We start from the raw sequence: 20,213 nt of genomic DNA, 5'->3' as shown, positions 1-20,213 counted from the left end.
CAGGGGAGGGCGATGAACGCGTCCCTTAGGATATACCGATTCACGCCCATGAGCTTTCCTATCTTCCTCCGCGCGTATGGATCACCGGGTAGACAGGTGCATGCGCCCCTGCGTCCCTAAAATCCGCTGCGCCACAACATATATATATCTACAGGTAGATATGCGTATATGCATATATAATTATATATGTATATATCTGCATATGCAAAGGGGTACACAGGCAGCGTCGGAGCGTCCCGACATGCAGCGCAAACGAGGTTGGAAAGCAATCACACCTGGAGCAGGTCTGTAGAAACGCATGTCAAAAGACGAGAAACGAGAGAAAGCCAACCGCCAGTAGGAAAAAGCATGCGTGTATCCGCACAAGGATAGTCCGCGGCGCGGATGGGGCGCGGATGGTCTGTGGTCCCGCGTCACCTGTCGGCCCCTAACTTCTCGGCGCCACGCACCAGAAAGCGCAGGCCGCCCGAGAAGAGCAGTGCTGCTTCATTGTCTCCCTCCACGGACACGAACTCCGCCTTAACGTCTCGCGGGATTCGTCTAAACATGTGCCTCAGAGCCAGTGTCAAGAAAGCACGGCAACGAAGAAGAGCCGCCTCGCTCGCCCGCCCCTAGTTCGCAGAGTTGCTTTTCGAGGCGATGAAAGCCATGATCTCCTGGCGCAGTTCTGGTAGCGGAATCAGGGCGTCCTTAGTCAGAGGCATTCTGAACGGAGACGACAGCAGCAAGAGACGCAACGCACTCCTCAGGAAACAGTCATCCTGCATGCGACACTCGAGGTGCCAAAGGGCCCAGGCTCCGAACAGATCTAGGCCACAGCGGGCCCCACCCGTTCCTTCTCTTCTCGCTGCTGTCTCGTGCTGCTTCATCGGACTAGCCTCCCCCGCTGCCCCCCTCTTCCCCCCCCCCCCCCCCCCCCCCTCCGCGCAAGCGAAAACTTCAGAAGGCGAGGCTCCAATGCCCTTCGCACGTCACAGTTCAGCACAGGACACGAAAGTCTCCCCTCTGAATGAAATGGAAACACTCCACGCTTCCCTACAGAGCTCGTTTCTCCGTCGCTAGGTGCGGCCAGGGGGGTATGTTGCTCTGCCTCCTCTGCGTTCAAACGCAAACCGCTGCCTCCCCAGCCTTCACTTCCTTTCTCTGCGCTTCGCGATTCACGCCCTCTGCCTTCTCACTCGCCCACGACTCCACAGAGCCCAGCACGATGCGCGCGTCGCTCTGGGCTCGGCGCTGACTGGCGCACCTGTTGAAGGGGTCTGAAGGCTCAGACATCAAGTGGCGCTCGATGTGCTTTCTGTCCATGATGTTGTTGCTGGTCGGTAGCCTGACGGGGTCCGTCATGACGTCAGCCATGATCGGATCAAGATATTCAGCCTGTAACCAGAGAGCTCAGCACAGGAGCACACCGCGAGCCGCCACTGAAGGCTGGGACTAGGTGAATCTGCTGGCGCGCTCCTTTCCTTTTGCTCGGCGCACGGCCTTCTCTGCGCTCGTGCGCCTCCGCCTGAGCGTCGCCTTCACGTCTCTTCACGTCTTTGCTTCTGCGCGGCACGACAGACATGCAACGGCTGCCTCCCTTCGCCCACGCAGCTCCAGAAAACAGCTCCGCTGGAAAGCTGGAGCCCCCGTGATGACTTGAGTTTCTGATGAACGATGCCTTTTCCTCCGGAACGCTCACCGGGAAAGCGTCGTAGTCGATCTCGAAGTCCTCTTCCTTCCCTTCGGAAAGTCGCTTGACCAGCTCTTGGAACTTCTGGAGCAGCTTCACGTTCATCAGGCCTTCGCGTTTCGCGATGCGATACTGCACCGCAAACAACACAACCCTAGAAAAAAGAATAAGTCCCATTACACGCGGCGGCGGCAGAGCAACAGGCAGCCGCAGGGCCGCGCGTAGGGTTGAAAGGCACATCCGCCTCGAGAAGTTCTTAGAGTCTGCAGCGACGTCCGAACCCGAGACAGAGACAGAGCGAGGAAGTCAAATCGATCAAGTCTGCCTCACGAGACGAAGACAGGAAGGACGCGCACGGCGGCGGCGCGCATCGTCAGTGAACTCACCGCCTTGTTGACCGTTTCCTTCTGGAAATAGCGGCCATCTTTCAGGATTTCAGCCACCAGCTGAGCACCGTCCTCGGGGTCAGCTTGCACTGCAGACACAGAGTCAGCAAAGACAAGAGCCCGTGAGGCAAAAATGTTACCACAGAGAATCCGTGAACTGCGCTTTATATCCGCGTGTAAGCAGCCGAGAAGCTGCACGCAGCACGTCAAACCCCTGAGAAGCCACGCACTCCAGAACACTACCCAACTACCCTCCCACCCCTTCCTCCGCTTCCCCCCACCCGGACGCAGTCGATCAACCACAAGGCGCCGATCGACTTACAGAGGTAGACGTAGCTCTCGAGCACCTTCATGAGCCAGTTCTTGGGTTGGAAATTGTAACTCTCCATGTTATTGACCTGCGCATGCGCAGCAACGGAGACACGAGTCGCTTTCACTTTTGCGTCCACGAACTCTAACGCTAGCAAAGGCGAGGAGAAAGCGGAAATCGCGCAGGACGCCCACCTTAAGCTGCAGACAGCGAGGCCCGACAAGGTGATCAAGGCAGCAGTCCAGCGTCGTCACGGCCTGCGGGAGAATGCTCGAGCTCCGAATAATGTAGGCGCCTGCGCAAACCCAGACTCGCGAAGGCAAATACACAAGCGCTTCGCCAACAGAGAGGCAACCGGGCAAAAAACCCACTCCAACAAATGATATCCACTCTAAAAGCAGGCGCCACGCACTACCGCATCTGTTTCGTGTGCGTAGATGGGTTCCTGCTCAAGTCCATATGCATAGATAGATAGATATAGATAGATATCAATTACGTACACATATACATATATATATATATATATATATGTGCTCGGATAAGATGATGCGCGAGCGCAATGGGGCCTAGGGTTGACAGCCCGCAGCAGCCTCCCCCCCCCCCTTCCCCAGGGTCAAGTTGAGTCCTGCGCCGACGTGCAAGCAACCTGACGGAGAGCCGCGAGTTTCAGAGCGTGCGCGTTGCTGAAGTGCGGGGGTTCAAGGCCTGGGTGACGCACCGCATTCTCTAGCGTACAAGCTGAACAGGCTGCACGCGTTGAAACCGAGGCTGCAGAGATCTCGAGTAGTCGCCTCCAGGCGAGACCACGTTTCTCGTCGCAGCTGCGCATTGCCTTCTAGCGACGCGCCCGCTGCGCAGACGCCGGCACACACACGCAGAGCCACACGCACCGCGGGTTTTTTTAAGACGGCAGGGGCATGCGTATCGCGGCTGCGGGCCTCGCGCGCGTTTTGGGCATTCCTCGCCTTAAGCCGATGCTCGCATGCAATGAAGGTGGTATTACAGACGCGCATGCCAAAGACGACGGATACATGGGCTGCCAATGACGACGGATGAGTGTTTCATCTTTTTGTCGCCCCTCCCATGGGCACAACCGCCCACGCTGCGTGGAGCGGTCTTCGCTGTCGCTTCATTGCTTACTGTCGTCGTCTTCCTCCTCCTCCGCGCTCTGCTCGTCTGCAGCTCCACTCGCGGCCGCGGCGCTCCCCCCCCCGACTGCTTCGGCCGCGCCTTCGGCAGTCGTCGCAGCGTTGGCCTGCGGAGGCGGATCGTCGTGGTCCCTGCCTGGAAATAGAAAAAACCGGAAAAATCGAGAAAACAACTGGGAACGCTCAACCGGCCCGCGCGAACAGAAAGAAGCCCCAGTACACGGAGACGCGACCGGAAGGCAAATACAGCTTGTGCAGGCGAAACGGAAAACCAGGGGAAAAACGTAAAGGCCGCAGACGAAGTCGCGGCAAGTGTTTAGAAGACGATGCGCGCCCGGCGGCGCGACGGCGACGCGGGAGCGAAGAGAGGCATGAAACGCGCTTGCGAAGCTCTCAAGGCGACCGAGTCACACATGCCGACGAGAGGAAGCGAAGACCTGGAAGGCAGTCATGCTTTTTTCTCATTCCTACCCTCGAGCTGGCGTTTGCGGATTTCGGTCAGCGCCGACATGGCTTGGTCGACAAGCGTCGAAACGTCGTTGAGCAGCAGATGAATCATGTGAATGAATTTCTGCTCACGCCACACACAACAAACGAACACACACACGCACACGTCGACCCAAATTTAGTCCTCTCAAAACTCTCTTGCGCCATCTATACCCTGCCGCGGCGGTTTCAGCGTCGCCCCTCCACGCAACCCTTCGAAGAGACAGAGCCTCGCGCCTCAGGGGTAGAGAAGCGACGTGACCGTCCGCCTGCCTCGCCACAAGCCCGTTCGCCTGTCCCCCAAATCGTTAGGCCGCACCTCGGGGCTGCTCGAGCCGAGGCGGTGGAGAGCGGCTTTGAAGTCGTCAGCCACGAGGAGCTTCTGAAAGAGGTCGACGATCGGGATGCGGAAGGTGATGCGGTCATAGTAGGACCCTAAAGCGCATGCAACACCCGCCGCGCGATGCATGCTGTGCCTCGTCTGGATGTTTAGGAGCGAGGCAGAGACACGCGCGCGTCCCTCTGCGCGCGCCGCGACAGTCCGCTCGCGGGAAAATCGCCCCTCATCGCGGCCGCATGCAGCCGCAGTCTGTGAGAGGCGAGACGCGTGAGACGGTGCTGTTACGTTATTCAGAACGCGAGCTCGGCAGAGCGTAAGCACAATCAGCATGCCCTACGGACGAGACCAGGAGATCCATCCGCCCCACCGTATACTACCGCGAAGCATGACGCAGCCAAAAGGCCCCCTAGCACGCAGGCGGAGGCGCTACACGTCGCTGGTTGGCCTGCGAAGACTCTGAAGCCCTCACCACACTGTTTTTACGCACCGGGGTTAGTGGAAAGAAAACGCGACACACGTGACCAGCTCGACTCTTCGAACCGAGGGCACGCGAAGGCGTATGCGCAGTCTGATCCAAAGCGGCCGCGCGACCCCACAGCGCGGGGCTGAAGGTCTGCCGCCGTTCGCTTCGCCTTTGCTCTCCACGAGGCCGGAGCGCGCAACTGGAAGCAGGCCGATTTCATCTGGAACTTTTTGAGACTTACCACGCTCAGAGGCAATGAAGACATCCGTCAGAGCCCGCACAAGGTGCTCCTGGACGACTGGCGTATTCTCCAACCGCCCGCGCACGCCTTCAGTCAGGAACATGAAGTAGAGAGTTCTGCATGCCCTGAACACGAAAAGGACGAAAGCACGCAATACGACGTCCACATCACAAGCCTCCAGAAGCGTCTACACCCGTCGCGACCGCCATTCTTGCAGATGAAGCCCTTATCGCCGCCCTCGCGCACCGCCGTCTCTCCTATTTAGCCTTTCATCTCAAAAAGCTGCAGCATCCGACCGGCCTCGTCTTGCGCCTGTCCTCTGTCTGATGCGCGCCTCTCAGAACAGCCACAGAGCTGCCTCCTTCTGCTTGTTTTATCTGTTTCTACCTCTCCGGGGCCGCTCGGGGTGTCCGTGGTGCGTTTCAACTTGTCATCTAAATACGCACGAATCTCTCTACGTATGTGCATGCATGTACGTATAAATAGCAATTTATACATATATACATGTGTGCGTGCGCCCACTGCGCAGCTTCATCGCCCCTCAGGAAGATTGCTGTGTGTTTTCGAGTGGAGGTTTACCCGTCGCAGCGCAGATGGACGTTCCGGAAGAACTCAGAAGCAGTCATGACGGCGATGCATGCGGCCGCCACGAGCTCGGCGTCCATCGCGGCAATCGGCGGCTGCTCAAACCCCTGCGTGCTGCGCACCGAGAGGTAGACCGACTGCAGTTCCAGCATTCGGCGGACGCTCGTAAAGAGGTCCTCCACTAGCGCACTGGGCAGAGCTGCAAAAGCGACACACAGCCACGCACACGAAGGGGTCATATGCGCATACATACGCATACATGTAGTATACATACATCTACAAAAAGATGCATGCATGCGCGCTGGAGGGCTCGCGAGTCGGCACATTGCTTTCCGCAAGGGAGATGCTGCTGGCGACCGCCTCACCGGCAAACTGCGGCGGGACAGTGACGGCGTCTGACGACGCGCTGGCGCCGCCGTGAGACGAAGGCGTGGCTCCCCTGCCGGGCGACGTGCGGCCTGCACCCGAGGCGCCGCGCGTGGCTCTCTCCGCTTGCAGGGGAGGAGGACATGACTGCAGAGAAAAAAACGACGCAGCATGCACTCAGTCAGGTCGACGCAGGAGGCGCTTCACTGCGCTAACATGACGGAAAGACTGCGAGGAACTGCGACCCAACTCTATGAACACTCCCCCTCTGACTCGCCGTCAGGTCTGTCTCTCTGCATCAATGCAAGTGCAGTGAACACTATTCCTTCTAAAGGGTGTACGGTTCGGCCTTTTCCTCTCGTCTGGAGTTATTCTAGTCTTCTTCAACACCAAAAGAAAAAGGCCCCCGTAAAAGGCGAGCAAGGAGAGGGAGACAGGTCAAGGCGTAACGTAAGCACAGGCGCGTCGCGCGTTGCGCCATGTGCACAGCGGTTTTTTCTGCGCAAAAATGCGGACTGCGGCGCCAGTCCGCGAGTGGCGATACCTCGGCGCGCGGGAATGTTTACCTGCAAAACGAGAGTCGAAAAGCGGTTCTGCTGCTTGGCGACCAGCGCGACGTCATCTGCACGGAGAGAGCCATCCAGATTGAAGCAGTAGACCGCGCGCAGCAGCCACGCGAGCGCGAGATGGACTGCGTGCCAGTACAGCGAGCAGAATTTGGGATGGAAGACGACCTGCGGAAAGAGAAAACCCGAGAGAAAACTAAGACACGAGCAGCGCTTACGCAGACGCTCTCAGGCACGCCTTCGCAACCGTCAGCAACGACAGCGACACAGACTCCACAACCGGTGCCGCGCCCCGAAACCGTGAGATAAACGTGTGCGGTCAACTACGCACACGATTATATATATATATATATATATATATATATACATTTACGTACATATATGCATACTAATACAGATGTATATATGTACGTGCATACATACAAATACATACACATACATATATGTATATATGTACATGCTCAGGCAAGCGTACGCCTGCATGGGCACTGCGTCGCAGGGGCAACGGCCTGCCGCCCGTTGCGATCAGCTTTGTTCCACCGAGGCGAGCCGCGACCGTGTGGGGTGTCTCCTTACCGTGCGCCAGGCCATGATTTCCGCAATCAGGAATCTGTATTCAGGGGACGTCGGAGAGGTACCTTGGTCGTGGACAGCTTGAAACTTCTGCAGAATGCGAGTGAACTCCGCCATGCAGGGGCTGAAGCGAAGACAGAAAATCACGCGATGCCGGACGCAGAGACAGGTGTGTGGAGGCTCATACGCGAACGCCGCACTCGTCGGCAAAAAGAGACGCCTTGCGCGCGCTAGACCGCATACAAAAGAAAAAGAACTGCATGCATGGAAAGCAGTATCCCCCCGTCTCTCCCTCCTCCCTCTCAAGGCAACCCGCCTTCAAACGCTGTTTAGGGTTTAAGGTTCGCCGCTCCTTCTCCACGCCCTCTGCCGCGTCTCGTCCGCTCTCTCCGTCTGCCCAGAGCTTCGCGGGCGCCTCTACCTATCGCTGTGCCGCAAGGGGAACCCGTATCCCTCCCCCCCCCCCCCCCCCCCCGCCCGCCTGCCTCGATCGCTCTATCCCTGTCCTGCTGCTGCGTGCGCGTTCTCTTTTCCTGTGCGTTTTGACCCCGTGTGTGAAGGGAATCTTGCTTCCTCTTCTGCAACTCCACGGAGGAGGTTCCTCCCCCGATTCCGCACACGTACTTGAACAACACACGCAGCGACTTGAGCATGAGCAAGAAGACCTCCGTGGAGAACTTTGACTCAGCCTGCAGAAGGCCTTTTTCCCTCGCGAACCGCTCCGCCGCCGCAACCGAGGCGTCATCTCCCAGCTTCGCGTCCTTCATCAGGTCGCCAAGCACCTCCCGCGCGAGAGAATCCTCCGCGCGCATGCCGTAGAAGTAACAGATATCTGACCTGGAAACGACAGCCGACAAGAAGACGCGAACGGCATGGAGAGAGCAAAGTGTGCCCAATACAGAAGCGCCCGAGCTATCCAAAGGCAAGCCAACAGAACGCACGCCAGGCTTTGCTACCCACTCTCTCTTTAGGCCTAATCTGCCCGTCTCTCCCTCCGTCTGGGCGCCTCAACACGAAGACTGAGGCGCTTGTTCCGCGGCCTTACAGTTTTTCCATCTTTATCGGCTCAGTCAAACCCAGCAGCGACCAGAAGGCATTCAGCGTAAAACCATAGCTCGTCTGGCCCTGAACCTCTGCAGAAGAAAAGAGGAGAGAAAACGTACACAAAAGAACTAACTGGCGTGCTTTATACCTCCTCCTCTCCTCCCTCTGAAGTAGCGGAGACTCGCTCACTCGCCAGCACGAGAGGCACACGAGCAGATGAAACACGTTGGCCTAGGCATAGTTTTGTGAAAGGTTAGTGTGTTTCTATATCCCCAAAGGATGGACGCATGCGTGCAGATCTGCGTGAACAGCGGCTGCAGAGCATCGCATCGAGCTTCTGCCGCGCGGAGTCCGCTCCGAGTCTCCGGCCGGCATACCCTCTTGCACAACGTCGTCGCAGTATACGCATCCATATACACATACATAGATACGTACATATATATAAATATATGTGTGAATATAAATATATGAATAGACGGGTAGCCGTCTGCGAATGCGCGCAGCCGCCCTGTTCCTGCTCATCTGCGCGCAACTTCTCGAGAAAAGCAGTCCAGACGCGAGCCTTCGCTTACTCAGCAGCATGGCGTGCATGGGGTCGAGCGACTCCGCCGCCTGTTGCTGCGTCATCCTTAGCATGTGGCTCATCTTGGCGCGGAGTTCGTTGGAGCCGAGGATCTCCGCGTACCACCGAACGACCCTGTGGCGGCACTCTGACCCGCCGCGGCACATGTTTTTCACGATCTGCGGAGAAGCAGAAACCCAGGAGGGAGTACACAGGGCGCCGCGATCCAAGCGGAGAGGAGGCGGAAGGCAGCGCCCGAAGGCCCAGTGAACAGATGAACACACGACCACAGCCAAAGCCTGGCGCCGCGAAGCCACGGTGCGCGTGTACGCGTAGACTCGTCGCCCAACGAGGCACGGAACTCCGGCATGCGCTTTGGCACAAGGAGACAGCCCGTGAAACACGCAGAACTGCCCGAGCGGTGCTTCGCCCGCTGCCTGCCGGAGCGGATGGCTAGACGAGAGTGCAGTGAAAGTGTCTCATTTGCGAGCGCGGAGCAGAGAGCGAAAACGGGGGCAGCCAGACGGTCGTCTCGCCTTTCCTGCGTAGCGTTAGAGCCGGTCGGTTTGTCTGACAACGACTCTCAAGCTGCGCGGGCTGGACGCCCCAAGTTTCGGGTTTCCCTTCCGCCCGAAGCGCAAGGCCACTGCAGGAAACTTGCCGGCCGGGCGAGCCGCAGAAACAACGCACAAGTCGGCGAAACGGGCAGACTGCCTCGGACTCTCCCGCGCCTCTCACCTGGACGTAGACTTCCTGCAGACTCTGTTGGTCGTGGCGGAGGGTCTGAACGGTCGCCTGCAAATACTGCGCCGTCAGCGCCTGGTTCCCTGCGAAGTACTTCATTGACAGACTCTCCTGGCGGCCCTGAACAAACAACACGCCACGCCAGAGGCGAACGCCCGCCGCGCACCCAGCGGCATCTTCTCACCATGCGTGCCTCGTTCGCGGGGAGAGGGGCGGTTCCGCTGTCGAGCGCAGATTCCACATCAGGCCTGGCGAGCCGCTTGAGCCCGCGGAGCGTCTTTCGCAGATGGTGTATGCGTCGCGACCCCTGGACGCGGTCTGCGGCGCGCCGCCACGCTTTCGTGTCTCCGCACGTCTCACCTTCTTGAGCGTGGGACCATCCAGCAGCGTCGGCGCGAGAAGGCGGCCGAGCAGTGAGTTCTCCTGATAGAAGAGCCCGGACTTGGTGACGGGGAAGCGGCGCTGGAACTCGGGGAACAGAAACGAGGCTTCAGCCATGAGGCGCGCTGCGAGAGCCAGAAGAAAGCCTACAGCGGACCGATGAAGCGGGCGCACAGTCGCTGACGGCGCCAGAAGAGACCCGCTGCCCCCCCACACGATGCACATTATTCTAACATGAGTCTAAAAATAATTTACAGAAAAGAAGGGATTCTTCAAAACTGAAACTGACTCCCTCCCTTTACTCTCTGCAGACGACGGACAGAGAGGCAGGGCCGCGGGTCGTGCAGAGAGACTTTGAGAAGCATACACAGGAAAGAACGGCGACCCACGAGAAAAGGACCAGCAGACACAACGCCTATGTGCATGCAGGGCGGACCGAAGCACCGCTCTTCGGCTTCTAACTGTCGCCTGGCTCCCCTCTCTCCCGGCGCCTCCCAGTATCTCGCTTCCGGTTCTCGTCTGTGTGGGTTCTCTTCTCTGTGCGTTCGTTGGCGCTGCAGTCGCCTCCTGCCCACACAGGTCAGTTCTTCTCCGCTCCTGGGCCTACCCAGCCTCGAGTCTCACCGAGGGGCTTCTGGCCAGAGAGGAACTTGAGCGCGTTGTAGGCGGGCGACTTGTACTCGGTCATCTGAAGAGCAATAGCGAGCAATTCGGTGGCAGCAGTCGATCGAAAGCCGACGGAGAAGAGAGAGTGCGCCGCGCCAACCCGCTACGAGCAACGAGCTGCGTCTAGAATTCGCGTGCTGGATTGACATTTAGCCGCTAGCACACATTCTTCCAAGATATATATAACTACCGCGGGGTCGGGAGTACAGAGTTTGAAGTTCGCCTCCCCGCTGCATCTACATGCGGCCCGCATGAACCGCTGTCTGCAACTCACGTTGTGGAGGTTGAGGCCGTCACACAGAGCCTTGATGACGGGTCTGAACCACCGCTTCAGCAGGTCCTCCCCCGAGTCGACGCCCTGCTGAACTAAGTCGTCAACCATGCGGTTGAAGAAGGACAGAGGGCAGCCGATCTCCACGAACTGTCGGAGTTGCTCTTCGAGCTGGCGGAAGGCACCACAAACCGGCGTCAGGCCATCACAGAATCGCAAAAAACCCAAGCGGTAGGGGCGACGCGGAGACCTTCTACGCGCGTTCGCGATGCAGCAATGCAAACGATACAGACGCCACAGCGATGTCTCACGCACAAGATGGCGAATACAGACACGCAGAAAAAGCCTCTCGCATGCAGATATGGTGGCCGCGAAGGCTCGGAAAACGAGAGACAGTAGACTCAAGGCTCCCCAGGAAAAGGCCACCTAGTTACTTCCACTAGCGTGGCGCACGTGAATGCGGCTGAAACGGAGGCTGCATGCGTAGGCATAGGGCCTCAGACACTACCTCTGTACGCTTCCCGATGTCTTCGGGGGACAGTCCGTGACCTTGGCTATGGGTTATATTTCTACTCTAGTCACGGCACTGCACCGCGCAAAGGTCGCCTTCCGGATGAAGCCCGGATAAGGCCTCGACGCCGAGGAGAGGCGATCGAAGCGGAGCCCGTCCCCCCGCGAAAGGGCGAACCCCCTTGCGTGGAGAAGGCCGAGCGCCACGCAGCCACCGACAACAAAGTAAAACTCACCATCTGACACGGAGGCATGTCGCCCAGTTCGAAGAGCTCCGGGCAAGAGAGCAGCAGAACGGCGTAGTTCACCAGCTGACGCTGCAGGTCCTGGATTACTTCCAGGCGGAGTGCAGCCGGCAGTCCTCTGAGAGCATGCAGCCGCGCAGAGCGCAGAGGCGAGGACGACAGACAGAGGGCTTATGAGAGTGGGGAGGCAAAGAGCGATAAAAACCAAAGATAAAAAGAAGAGGGTGCGGCAGACGTGGTCACTCCACGGGTGCACACCGTGCAGCACGTAGAGAGAGAAAAACCGGCACGCACAAGGGAGAGGTTCTCATCCCTTTTGTGGCTATGCTGCATACAAAAGTATACGTATACATATACATCCTTATTTATGTATATGATATTCTTCAATGCATCAGCTGATTCCTCCGCAACGGGAGTTGAAGATGGAAACAGCGCACAGAGGGCGGCGAGGATGCCAGACCGCCGGCGGCGGGAAGACGAGAGAAGAGTGTGTTTCAAAGAGAAGGCATGTTTAACCGGAAAGTTAGACACACGGCGGGAAGAGAAGGGGAAAAAAGTGCCGCGGAGCGTGGCCCGCCGCACACAGAATAGGACCGCCCACGACAGCATACTTGCTGTAGACTTCATCGTTGGCTCTGTGAAACGAGTCGGCGAGAAACCTGAAGACGTTTGGACTGCCTTCTGCGGCGGCGTCCTGAATGCGCTTGATGATGACGGTCTCGAAATCGTCCCGAGTCAGCCTGTGCCGCACAGAAACAACCTCCACGCCTGTCGCTTGACGCAAGAGAAGCGCGCTTACGACCCTCATCACACGCACGCCAGCATCGATGCATCGCGAGATACACAGATGCAGGCGCGCGTCCCTACATGGATGCGCATCCTGTTCACGGTGCGTATACGACGTAGGATACTGAGAGGCAGCGACTCTGAGCGCCGATCGCATGCGCGATGGACTCCTCGGATATGTGTAGAAGAATGTAAGGCTGGAGCAAAAGAGAGTCGCCCCCTGCGCGTTGACAACGGCAGCACCGCAGGGCGCCACCCAGAGAGAGGAAAACTGGCGCCCTCAGGAATGTGGCGATGTCTTTGAGGCCACATGGAATATGCCGGTCGGTGCATGCAGGCGGCAGCGGGGCGACGGTCGGATGCTTCTTGAGGTGCTTACTTTAAAGGCTTGCCCGCTTGTTTCAGCTCTTCGGCGTAGCGCCGGAGGTAGTAGAGCTGGCAGTGAGGAGAGGAGGCGGCGGCGGGGTCGAGAGTGATGCGCAAAACCAACTGAAGAAAGTGGTCTTCCTTCGCGGGGCTGATTTCCGTAGCTGGAGGAGTCCCGCCTCTCTGCGTGGCGGGCGCGCCGGAAGCTGACTCCGCCATGTTGTCGTTGGCGCAGTGCGAGGAAGGAAAACTGAAGAGTTCACACGGCGTTCCTGAGTGTGAGCGTTCTGCGAGGGCCGTCTCTTGTCCGAGTCATGCGGCGCTCGTGTCTTTCTTGTAAACTTTTCTTGGGGAGCCACGGCTCACAGGGGGAAACGACGTAGCCGACGGCTCACGTGAAGGCACGCCGTCGAGAGGCTCAGTCAATCAGACGTATACGCTGGAAAAATGTTGCGCCGTGGAACGGTTCAGGATCTCAACACATCCGCAGCAGCTGCTGCGGAGCGAGCCGCGAAAACGTCATCATCCGGTAACTTGAGGTAGGCGCCGAAGACGAATTGACCAGAATCCCAGAGAGGCACCCGAAATGAGGATCGTATGAGCGAGGTAATAAGGAATAGTTGTACTGAGAGAGATGATGACAATGGGAAAAGCTCAGGAAGAAGCCGCTTTCCTTCAGGAGAAAATCCTAACTCACTTGACGAAGGGCGAGCCGCGAGCAATCCGGTTGCATGGCATCCGCTGGAAGTCCAGCGGACTACGTAACGAACTCACACGCCCTCCAAATAGAACCCAGAAACGAACAGCAGGCGCAAAACGGTACGTCGGACAGGATTCCAAGGGTGAAGGCAATCAGTGCAAAGGACTTCTTGCTTGGCTGATTGGAAGCGATTTTTCTTACATGTGCGCTGGCGCAAGGTCAGAAGTAACGAGCGCCCGGGGGAAGGGGGGGCTCTCGAAAAATCAACCCCGGCGGGTCATCCACAAGGAAGGCAACTACCCAACACACAAACATGTATGCCGCCTTTAGATTGCGGTGAACAGATAAGTCTGTTTGTGTTTCATCGTATGTTTCTGTGAGCATTCAGGTGCGTGCGATATTCAGCGTGTTTCGGTTTTCAGATTCCGGGTAAAGGAGAAACTCGCGCAGCATGCAGTGTCTTCTGCGTGATCGATTTAGACTGCCTCACGAGTTCGCTGCGTTTCCTTATCCTGTGAGGGGAGAAAGGGCCGTGAAACAAGGATACCGCGTGCGAATACCAGCTGAGGCGTCACAGGTGAATTATGGCTCGTTTGTGCGCTGGCAGCCTATGACCGGCTGGCGGACGGAACGTACAACGCAGAACCAGCGAGAGGCCGTGAACACGGATTTTTCCAAGACCAGAATCTTTCCAATAGGGTGTGTTTTGTTGCGAGGACGATGGAAAAGTTGCGAGCTGCGAAACTCGTTTGTGTTGCCTATGCAGTCACTATCGAGGCAGGCTACCGTGCTGGCGGTGACCGGCGAGTGCCTTCGCGGAAACACACGGGAATCACTACTATCCCCCCGATCTAAGTCCGCGGGGTGTGATGTCCATCTCATCAGAGCTTCGGCTGGAGGAAGGTTGACACGTTTACCTCGTGTGCCGGCTTACAGGCACTCTGCCAGGGTTGTGTTTGGTGCTGAACGTGCGAGCAAAGAACGCCCAGAGCGTCTACTGTTAGCAAATGCGACTGACTGAAAGCGGATACCATCGTTATACTTTGCTAGCGCTCCTTTCAACCTATCACTTCAGAACGCTGCAGCATTCATGGAGGCAGACACAAGTTACCCCAAGCGCTGCTGTTGACGTCAGGTGACGCAGTGTTCCCAACGCAGAGTGTACAGCCCCCTGTTACAGTCTAGATCTCTAGTGTTCCAGTCAACCCTCCCTTCATGCACCTGGCTCGAATTTAAAGCCGCCGGCCTCACACGAAAGTGTGTCAGCAGTTTGTTTACGTACTACTGGCAGAGGGGAGGAAGCAAACCATGGCGACCAGTCTCGCGCACGCTTTCGTTGAGACGGTCACAGTTGTAAGAATCGAACAAATGGCGTCACGAACGGGTAATTATTGCTTCAATTGAGAGGCAGAGAAGCTTACCGTTATCTTATACTTTGACTGCTTCTACGATATCGAGAACAGCTCGGCTACGTGCAGCAGGGTCGCTACCAACCGCAGCCTAACATCGTTACTCCATTCGCCCCCTCTTCCAGCTCCTTCACCAGAAGAGTACGACTCATTCCATAGACAGAATGCTGCTATGTGCCGTGGTGTGCACTTAGCATAACACAAGCTACGTAGTGACCAGCTGGTTTGCGAGGGACATACCCTGACAGCGTGGAGTTCAAACCCTTGCATTCACAGTCTGAGGCTCAGTCCTGGCGTCTCGGCGCAGCCGGAGCATGCAGGAATACACACGGCTTTGCTGCTGGCCGTCAGATGAACCCCGAGGCATTCTCACGTGTCCCCCTTGCTCTGCTGCCTTGCACCTGGCGTCGCCGCCTACGGTTCACGGGTTCGTGGAAACCGCTTATTGCTCGAGAAGAAAAAACATGTGATCTTGTATGGCGTCACCATCCAGCGTACTCTGGCCTCATTGTTGATTTCGTAAGCCTCGTCCGTGCCCGGGGTTGCAGACTGCTATGTACGTCACCGCATTCGGGGACGTTCAACCCGTGTTTTGGCCTGTGTACTCTACGGCCCATATCCCACCTGTCCTCACACTGGAAATTTACTTGAGGAATCTTCTGTTGTTTTTCGAAGAAACGAGACGCCCTGGCGAAAAAGTTTGGGCGTACTTTGGTTGGGTGCCCCACACCAAAAGGATGTGTTTGCGACGCGAGGGGGGAAAACGTTTGATGCAATGTAGGGTTCATACCTTCTCGGCCTTTTGGCTATGATCAAGTGTAGTATCCGTTCTTATCAGTGTGACAACTGATATGGGTCCAACTGGATCCAAAAATGTCACATCAACTTCTGTTTGGGGAGGTTAGGACCCTGAGCTTGTTCGAGCGTCGCCTTCCTCTTGCACATCCGGGAAGCGCGGTGCACCCTTTCAGCCCTTCTGGGTTAACGAAGGCCGTTTCTGTTATCGGCCACAGTTTACGCACACACATCTGTTTGGTGGAACTCGTCGTATTGGGCACAGGTTAACCGGTATGTGTACGCAAATTTGTTCATCTGCGCACCGCTAGAAGAATCTGCGACTAGTTCCGTCCTCTTGTCTGCTGGCCTAATGCACCTCCTCACAGTTAACAAGCAGAGAACCGGTAACATATCTACTCGATTCAAGGGACAGTCCCACAGATGGTGTCTGCAGACAGAAACACGCTGCAGAAGGAATGCCCTCTGTATGGAGGCATCCGTTGACGAGGGCGATTTGTCACCAGAACCATAGATCATCCTGCTATCATCGCTTCCACACCCAAATTGAGGGGCTAACGCATGCGTAGTAATAGTGAGATGGTCTATATGAGGTCCTGAGTATAGTGTTGTCCCGCTACACTCGTGCCTGAACGGCAAGAGAGGCTGTACCGTGCACTGTCTCCCCTCGACACGCTTCTCTCGCCGCCGGTAACGAAACTGGCAGGCGCAGCAACGCTGCGTCGAGCGGCCCTCGTTTTTTATCAGTAGCTTGTGACGCGAAACCTGATACGTTTCGCTGCCTACCAGAAAAACTATGATGAGGGTAAGCAGATCTGATAGTGGCCTGCTCGTACCACTGAAAGCATGTAATATACCTATCAGTATCATCAAAGCCGGTCTTGCAGTGGTACTGCTAGGAAGGTCACAGAGCCTCACCCTGCGGTCGACTCACATAGCAAATACGTTCTTCAGACAGTACACAGTCTAAAACAGAGACTACACGCACTGTTAAACCTAGTCACAGCCTACGACTCGGCTGCGGACCGGACGCGAGCTTGTACAGGAAGGGCTTGGGAGCTTCCCTCTTTGTGCGGACCCTGCTGGTGTGAAGACGAATATGGTTGAATCAAAGAAACTTGGGTCCCTTCTCCCGGAGCCACCATGTCTCAAACTCTTCCTTGCTGACCAGTCCATCGTAGTCCTTATCTAGCGCCTCGAACACTGACCTCAGCTCGACCTCGTTCATCATGAGATTCATTTCCTTGATCCCCTCTCGGAGATCATCGATGGTCAAGATCCCGTCACCCCTCTTGTTTAGCATCTCAAATTTCCTGTCAAGTAGATCCAGCTTTTCAGCCATGGTCTTTGACTCAAACACCTCCCCGTCGTACTCCCGCATTTTCGCCATCATCGTGTTGAGCTTACACGCAGCGTAGAGACCCCATATCACGTTCAGTACGCCACACATCAGCAGCGCGAGACCTGGAATAAACTTGAAGAGGTTCAGCAGATCCTTGACAGATACACAGAGCGAGGCAATAAACATCTGTATAATTCCTCTCCCTGCAGTGAACTCGATGAAGTGGATATAGAAGTGGATCATGGAACGCACGCCAAATCGGGAACTAACTCTCGCAAACTCGGCGCCCAGCACAAGCACGCAACCAAGGACAGCGTAGATGTCCGCCAGGACATCCATAGGGCTGAGTGTCAGAGCAAGCGTAATGATATCGAAGAAGAGGCCAGGAATGAGGATGACGCACGCAGCTACGCTGACCCACGTAAGAAACCGGGGTCCTCTCTTCGGATCTTCTTTAAATTTGGAGTACTGGTTGATGATAAATGAACGTGATTTTTCGTAGCCCTTTTTGGCTACCTCTTTCGCATGTACAGTTCCCCGTCGGATGGCCTGCTGAGCCCTCGCTCTTCGCGCTCCTGACTGGTCGTAAGCGGCATCCGAGCCTCTCACATTTCCCCGTTCCGAGGCTACTCTTGCCTCTCCCTCCTCGACAGCTTGAGGCAGCAAAGGTTCTTGGTCCGTCATGTTTGACACAATCATACTAAACAATCATAGCTGGGACGAGCCTCTACTCAAGGCTTGCTCTCAGACAGGAGCGCTGCCCGCCGCGTGGCCTCTTGCTAGCGAAGCCGACACAATGCACAACACCATACTGCCCCGAACGCCGAAGAGCGAGGAATTAGAACACCTCGACAGCTCAAAAATATAATCCAGACGGCTACACGGGATATTTCCCGACTAAATATGGACGGTAGTTCCCACGCGCACCGACTTGGGTATGGCGCAATCCACTAGGAGTGAGAGATCCGTATGGCAACCTTGCGCAGAGAGTGGAAACACCACGTCGATTAGACAGCCATCAATCGAACATTCACGTTAGTGAAAAACAGTGGGAGTCCGACCATTTTGACAACGGCTGGACGACTGAAACGGTAAGCACGCAAAATTGTCGTGTGAGACACAGCTAGCATCGGGTGCGAACCAACGGGCCTCAGATGACGATTGCAAACACAGGCGGAAAAAAAGTCCTCTGCTGCAAAACTGCACAAATGTAACCTGGTACAGCAAAAAAGATACATTCAAATTGGTAATTCCAGAACTCGACGGCCCTGTCTCGCATGCTACGGAGATTTTTTTTTCTCAGTTCAGGGTTCTAGCTAGCGCGCCGGGTCGCCTACATTCGCGACTGGCCAAGTCTGCGAGGAAACGTGGTGGAGACTGGTGATCAGGCATAATCAATGTAAGGCGCTCAGCTCCGTCCGCCTCGCCAGCGAAGACTATGGTTGACTGGTTAGTGAAGAAAACGCAAGGATGGCGGCTCCTGGCAAGAAGACACAAACGTGCGCGGGAAAATTTCCAGGCGCCATTCTTTTGCTGACGGAAGGATACTAGCGGACCCCGGGCGTGCGAAGCCGCGGGCGGGCAACAGTTGCCACATCGGGGGGGTCACGCTACGCCATCCCTCCTCTTGTCCTTTAGCAAGCAAACGGAGCCATTCGCCATCACTCACGCTTGCAGCATTCAACTCTTTTCTACGTGTAAGCCTCCTTGAGAGACTTCTTTCGACGCACGGTCCAACGGCCCCCTATTATCACTCGGTTCTTGCCCGGACTGCGAGGCCGCACCTCCCCCGTGGGGTCGCCGATGTGCGGTTAAGCCTCTCGCGCTCACGTTATTGCAGACTCGGCGATTGCATGTTTTTTTCTTGCATCCTACGCAGTAGCTAGGGCCACTCCAGCGGAACCATTCATTGCCTAAGTCTGTTTTTCTCGGACTCCGACCAGTTGACCACCACCACCATATGTGCATGCAGCGCTTCTTATTTAGCGATTGAAAATCCCCATCACCATTTATTAGCAAACATGTGTAACGGTCCAGCTGCTTGCTGGGAGGAGGGTCGAGAGCTTTCTGAGAACGTGCATTCGCTTTCTGCGTGGTTTTCTAGGGAAGCGGAGCTCGGCGCCTCCTGCAGCCGTACTTGTTTGTCCCTGACGGTACTGGAAGCTTTTGCATAAGGCCAGCGCCGGTCTGCCAGCTTGCAGTTCCGCCCGCTAGAGAAGAGCGGGTGCCACTGGGGCGTTCACGTGTTTGTTGATGGGTGTGAGAATGATACGCTACGGATCATGAGAGATCCGATGGTGGCCGCAGCGTTCGCAGTTCGCTTACGCCACATTCCGCGGGCGTTCCACCTCTCGCAACCCAGTCCTGTTCAAAAAGCGGGTGAACAGCGCATCTTTTGAATCCATTCCAGAACCTCAGTGTATGTGCCGGATTCCAATGGCACCACAACATCTGGTTTGCCTCTATGACCGGTTGCAGCTCCAGCTCGGTCAAGCAGTGCAACTCTACCGGCGGGTGCTGCGCGCACATCGTTCCCAACTGCGGTCGGCTACATGGCAAGAGCTGGCAGACAAATTTGCTCGCGCGGAGTTCCGCGCTCACATGGCTGCAGCCTCCGAGGCCGCTGAAAGCATCCCCTACGAACCCGAGTCCTGTCTGTGGACGTCAGGCCCCAGCCGGTTAGTCGGCTCCTCGACCAGCGAAGCACTCACCACAGGGCATCATCTGGCTAATGGATCGCTCGCCTGTTCTTCTTCGGCCGTCAACGGGCTCTCGACGCACGTCACTAGGCACGTGCCGGGCCAGAAAGGCTCTCGAGATCCCGAAGAAGCAACTGCGGCAAGTGTCTCGGATGCGATGCGTGGTCAGACTCATGCGCAACATGGAGAGCATGTGCCACCTACGGCACGGACGCCACTGGATGGTGCAGTTGCCCAGGCAGAAAAGGCGTCAGATCAGCTGCAGGTGTTCATGCACGCATGGCAGGACTACCTGGAATTCGCTGAGAGACGCGGCCTGCAGATGGGCAGACACATGCGACCAGCACAGCGGCAACTCTTGTCCGTGGATCAACAACAACGACTCAAGTCGATGAGAGACATGGCTCATCTCCTTAAGAATCAGTCCAAGTAGTATGGCCTGTCTGGAATGAAGATATGCTGCGTCGCCAGTGACTTCGGTTGGCGGACACGCTGCGAGCTGAATTGAGAGATCCGCCTAGCGGTAGGACTTCCACCAGGCTGCGGCCTTTTGGCGG

At 56.6% G+C, this 20,213-nt stretch overlaps 3 protein-coding genes across 3 annotated transcripts; 1 reads left to right on the top strand and 2 right to left on the bottom strand.

Moving 5' to 3' along the window:
* Window positions 1-611: 611 nt before the first annotated feature.
* On the bottom strand, window positions 612-12,930 carry BESB_057040 (U-box domain-containing protein; the record flags this gene model as incomplete). The annotated part of the gene is made up of 25 exons (XM_029364139.1): window positions 612-705; window positions 1,247-1,377; window positions 1,682-1,804; window positions 2,059-2,147; window positions 2,381-2,456; window positions 2,563-2,663; window positions 3,087-3,218; window positions 3,509-3,652; window positions 3,988-4,087; window positions 4,322-4,437; window positions 5,047-5,171; window positions 5,626-5,830; window positions 5,997-6,144; window positions 6,564-6,731; window positions 7,140-7,260; window positions 7,761-7,973; window positions 8,182-8,269; window positions 8,753-8,921; window positions 9,481-9,606; window positions 9,847-9,992; window positions 10,492-10,555; window positions 10,808-10,975; window positions 11,551-11,677; window positions 12,171-12,299; window positions 12,725-12,930. 25 exons carry the CDS (start codon window positions 12,928-12,930, stop codon window positions 612-614), a joined length of 3,309 nt encoding a protein of 1,102 aa, XP_029220062.1.
* A 3,793-nt stretch (window positions 12,931-16,723) lies between these two features.
* BESB_057030 (EF hand domain-containing protein) lies at window positions 16,724-17,641 on the bottom strand (the record flags this gene model as incomplete). Its single annotated transcript, XM_029364138.1, has 1 exon — window positions 16,724-17,641. The coding sequence occupies one exon, from the start codon at window positions 17,639-17,641 to the stop codon at window positions 16,724-16,726; it is 918 nt and encodes a 305-aa protein (XP_029220061.1).
* A 1,752-nt stretch (window positions 17,642-19,393) lies between these two features.
* BESB_057020 (uncharacterized protein) lies at window positions 19,394-20,089 on the top strand (the record flags this gene model as incomplete). The annotated part of the gene is made up of 1 exon (XM_029364137.1): window positions 19,394-20,089. One exon carries the CDS (start codon window positions 19,394-19,396, stop codon window positions 20,087-20,089), a length of 696 nt encoding a protein of 231 aa, XP_029220060.1.
* Window positions 20,090-20,213: the final 124 nt, after the last annotated feature.

The sequence above is a fragment of the Besnoitia besnoiti genome, chromosome IV, assembly GCF_002563875.1.
Source record: "Besnoitia besnoiti strain Bb-Ger1 chromosome IV, whole genome shotgun sequence".
NCBI classification, from domain to species: Eukaryota; Apicomplexa; class Conoidasida; order Eucoccidiorida; family Sarcocystidae; genus Besnoitia; species Besnoitia besnoiti.
The sequence above is the reverse complement of the archived record's forward strand: the minus strand, read 5'-3'. Positions and strand labels throughout refer to the sequence as shown.